The 3,403-nt window shown below is 39.5% G+C and overlaps 1 protein-coding gene across 4 annotated transcripts in view; it reads left to right on the forward strand.

Annotated features, from left to right (window-relative positions):
• LOC107704560 (zinc finger E-box-binding homeobox 1-like) overlaps positions 1–3,403 on the forward strand; it is a 21,477-nt gene that overhangs the window by 6,913 nt on the left and 11,161 nt on the right. For all 4 annotated transcript variants that reach the window (XM_016507512.1, XM_016507515.1, XM_016507514.1 and 1 more), the window contains exon 2: positions 1,939–2,100. In XM_016507512.1, coding sequence (XP_016362998.1) covers positions 1,939–2,100 — 162 coding nt within the window. The remainder of the gene's footprint in view (positions 1–1,938; positions 2,101–3,403) is intronic.

Consider the following 3,403-nt stretch of genomic DNA (forward strand, 5'->3'; position numbering starts at 1 on the left):
TCTCAAAAATCCTGATCGGAGCACCCCTAATAAAGAATATCTCTTTGGATTTGAGACTTTAGTCTTTGCAACTTTACAGATCTTCTTTATGCACCAAGAGCTTGTATCACTCCAAAGAGACAGGAAAAATTGAAATCGTATCATATGACCCCTTTAAACAAATTCTCAAAGGTTCATGCTCTTCTGTGCAACACACTCAATTGTTTATTCGTGTTTCCAGTTGCTTATCCTTCAGAATATCAGGTGTTCCTATTTTAATCTGTACTCAATTGAATGAAGTCATCAGAGTTTCTCTGTGTGTGTTTGTGTGTGTGCATATGGTGGCAGGTGCACTCTATAACAAGCCAAATCACCTCATCCCAGGAAATGTCACATGAAATGGAGGGTACCATAGTGACCTGATTGTGTTGATTATGAGGTCACACTGGAACAGCTCTACCTGCCAGCACTGTCTGCCGCTCAGGTGCTGCACTATAAACTCACCCATAAAGAGGGCAAAAGTGTCATTTTGCATGCACCAAAAAATAAAAACTGTCATCATTTACTCACCCTCATGTCGTTCCAAATGTTCCTGTATGTCTTTCTTTTTGTGGAACACAAAAGGAGATGTTCTGAAGAATGTTCATGCTGCTAGTTTCCATACAATCATACAATGAAAGTATAAGGCGTCCAGAGGCTGTCAGGTTCCAAAAGAGAAACAAAAAGCAGTATATAATTCATGCGCTTCTGATACAGTAGATTTGTGTAAAGAACAGACAGAAATTTAGCTGTAATATGCCTTGTTTTTGTGAATTAAGTACTTTATGAAACTATGAAATTTAACTTATGCTGACCATGAAAGTTGGGAAGCATCAGTCGTCATCATTATTTTTTCATAAGATCCAGCATACTGATTCAGAGACATCAGCTCCTTTTAATGTGGCTGGAACAATGAATGAAATTAAATTAGATGGAATTTAAATGTATTTCTATCAGGAAATAAAAGCATCTCTGATTACTTCACACCTGCTAAATACTGTGATTTCAGCCCAGCCCATATTCAGCAGAGATCTGAATCAGCTGTAAGAACACCAAAGGTTTTTGAATGATTTTTTTTTTTTGTCTGTATGGCAGAAAATCATAATTTTCAGTTCTGGCATGCACAGGTATGTGAAATGACTTTGTGCACAAGAACAGAAACCTTAAACAGGAACTTATTTTTTGCATTATCAGATCACTTTTACATCACTTCCTGTTGACAAAATCTAATTCTGCCAGCAGAAGAAACTGGATGAGCTCCATAGAAACCAAACATGTTTAAATCTGTGTACACAAAACACAAATTTGACATGCACATCTGGAAGTATTCTTCGTATCCTGACATGTGTGCACAAGCACACACACACACTCACATCAGAGATGAGTTTTCCAGTACCTCATATGCTTGTGCACAATTGAAAGGCATTTTAAAACTAGTGCTCTCGGATTTAGAGAAAGAATCCATATGTCAAAATGTGTGTGTGTGTGACAATACTATTAAAAACACGTTTAAATTGTCCCTTTGTTCTCTATTGTGTTTCTGATTATGTCATACAGCTGGTAAAAAGCTTTTCTGGGTTGCAGGAAACTGATCTAAAATTAGCCGAATTTCACTTCCTGTCTTCAGGGCACAGATTCTACCTTTTATTGTATGTGTGTGCTCATATATTTCTGCATGTGAGCATGCATGTGTGTTTACATGTTTGAACCCTCGGTTACCCCAAAAATTACAGCTGTTACTGATTACAGACACGTCACCGCAGAACAGAACAACAAGTGTCCTGTTTGCAAACACATGCACATGTGTTTTAAGAGAATCAAACATGGCCATTGGTGCAAAAAGAGTATGAATATCTCTGAATTTGGGAACATCTGTGATCCTAAACTAAACGGGTCATTTTCTCTCTCTCTGTCATGTAGTGAGGAGTTTTAGCAGTGTGCCAGAGGCGACCTCAGATTCAGATGATGAAGACAAACTGCACATTGCAGAGGAAGACAGTATTGCTGACGATCCTGACCAAAAGTCCTCAGTATTCCAGCTCAAAGCTGCACGGCAGCTCTCTGAAACATGCACACAGGACGGTGAGTAAAACAATAAGAGATTATTAGCTTAATGCATTTAATGTATGTATTTTGATTAGTTCGGAGCAGAAACTATAAAGCTTTGAAATGAACCATGTAAACATTTGTGTAATAGAGAAAGTTGCAAGAATAAGTGACTAATGCTTGACATATAACACATCTTACCATAGCATAGTCTCGCGTAGCCAGACCTTCAGACTGACGGCAGAGGGGCTGGGGACCTTGGCCGCTTTGAATGGCCAAGGACCGCCCAAGAGGCCATATGACTGACAGATAAAGCAACCAATCATGTTTCGGTTTGTGCCGCGTCATGTTTAGGGGCGTGGAAATGTCACCACAATAACAGACCGTGTGTAAAACTCTTGGACGTATTTTAAAGATTCTATGCCGCAAACTTTAAATATTTCTCATTTCAGCTTCAAATTCAGCATTTAGTTGATCCTGATAAACACTCATTATCACAGTTGTAAACACCACGGCTTTCTTCTAACATAAGGGGGTTTGGCGTCACGGCATATTTGTTTCCAGGTGGAACGTTAAAGAACGCGACACGCATGTCTCCCGGAAATCCTGTATAATTCAACCAATCCGATGACGACTTAGAAACTCCCAAAGTGTTTCCAATTTTGTGTGCTGTATGCATCAGATGTTCAGCCAACAGTCCGTGGGCGTGACGTCTGAGGCTGAGACCAACCATAGCATGGCTTTTGTGTTGCAGAATCTAGTACAGTTGCCGCACTTATTATTGGATAGTTGAACTTTTCCCCTCATAAGAGTGCGGGATTAAAGCAACAGAAAGTGGCGTTTCTGAAAGTTTATTGTAAAAACAATTATTTGGTTTCATGATCAGAACAAAATAATAATGTTAACTGGTTACCAGCATTAAAGGGGTCATCGGATGCAAAATTCACTTTACAAGTTGTTTGAACATAAATGTGTGTTGGAAGTGTGTGTACAGATCCATCCTATAATGATAAAAATCCACCCAGTGTTTTTTTTTTTAAATCCCTATTTTAAAATCCCCTTTCTCAAATTAGGTTGTTCTGAGATTCCTGTCAGAATGACGTAGTTCTGCACAGGCCCCTCCCACGATAGTTGATTGACACTAGCGTCTTACCTTAGACCCGCCCTGAGTGAGCTGTCATCAGTCCGCCATTGTGTCGACTCTGGTGCTAGGGAAGACAAGAACGTCTCCGATTAAGCGATTGAGGTGTTTTGTTGTTGGATGTAATAATGAATATAGCAGTCGTCATTTACTCCCGACATCTGAGCCGCTGAAGACGCAGAGGATTAACGTTACTTT

This window comes from Sinocyclocheilus anshuiensis, unplaced genomic scaffold (assembly GCF_001515605.1).
Source record: "Sinocyclocheilus anshuiensis isolate Anshui unplaced genomic scaffold, SAMN03320099.WGS_v1.1 scaffold2906, whole genome shotgun sequence".
Taxonomy (NCBI): domain Eukaryota; kingdom Metazoa; phylum Chordata; class Actinopteri; order Cypriniformes; family Cyprinidae; genus Sinocyclocheilus; species Sinocyclocheilus anshuiensis.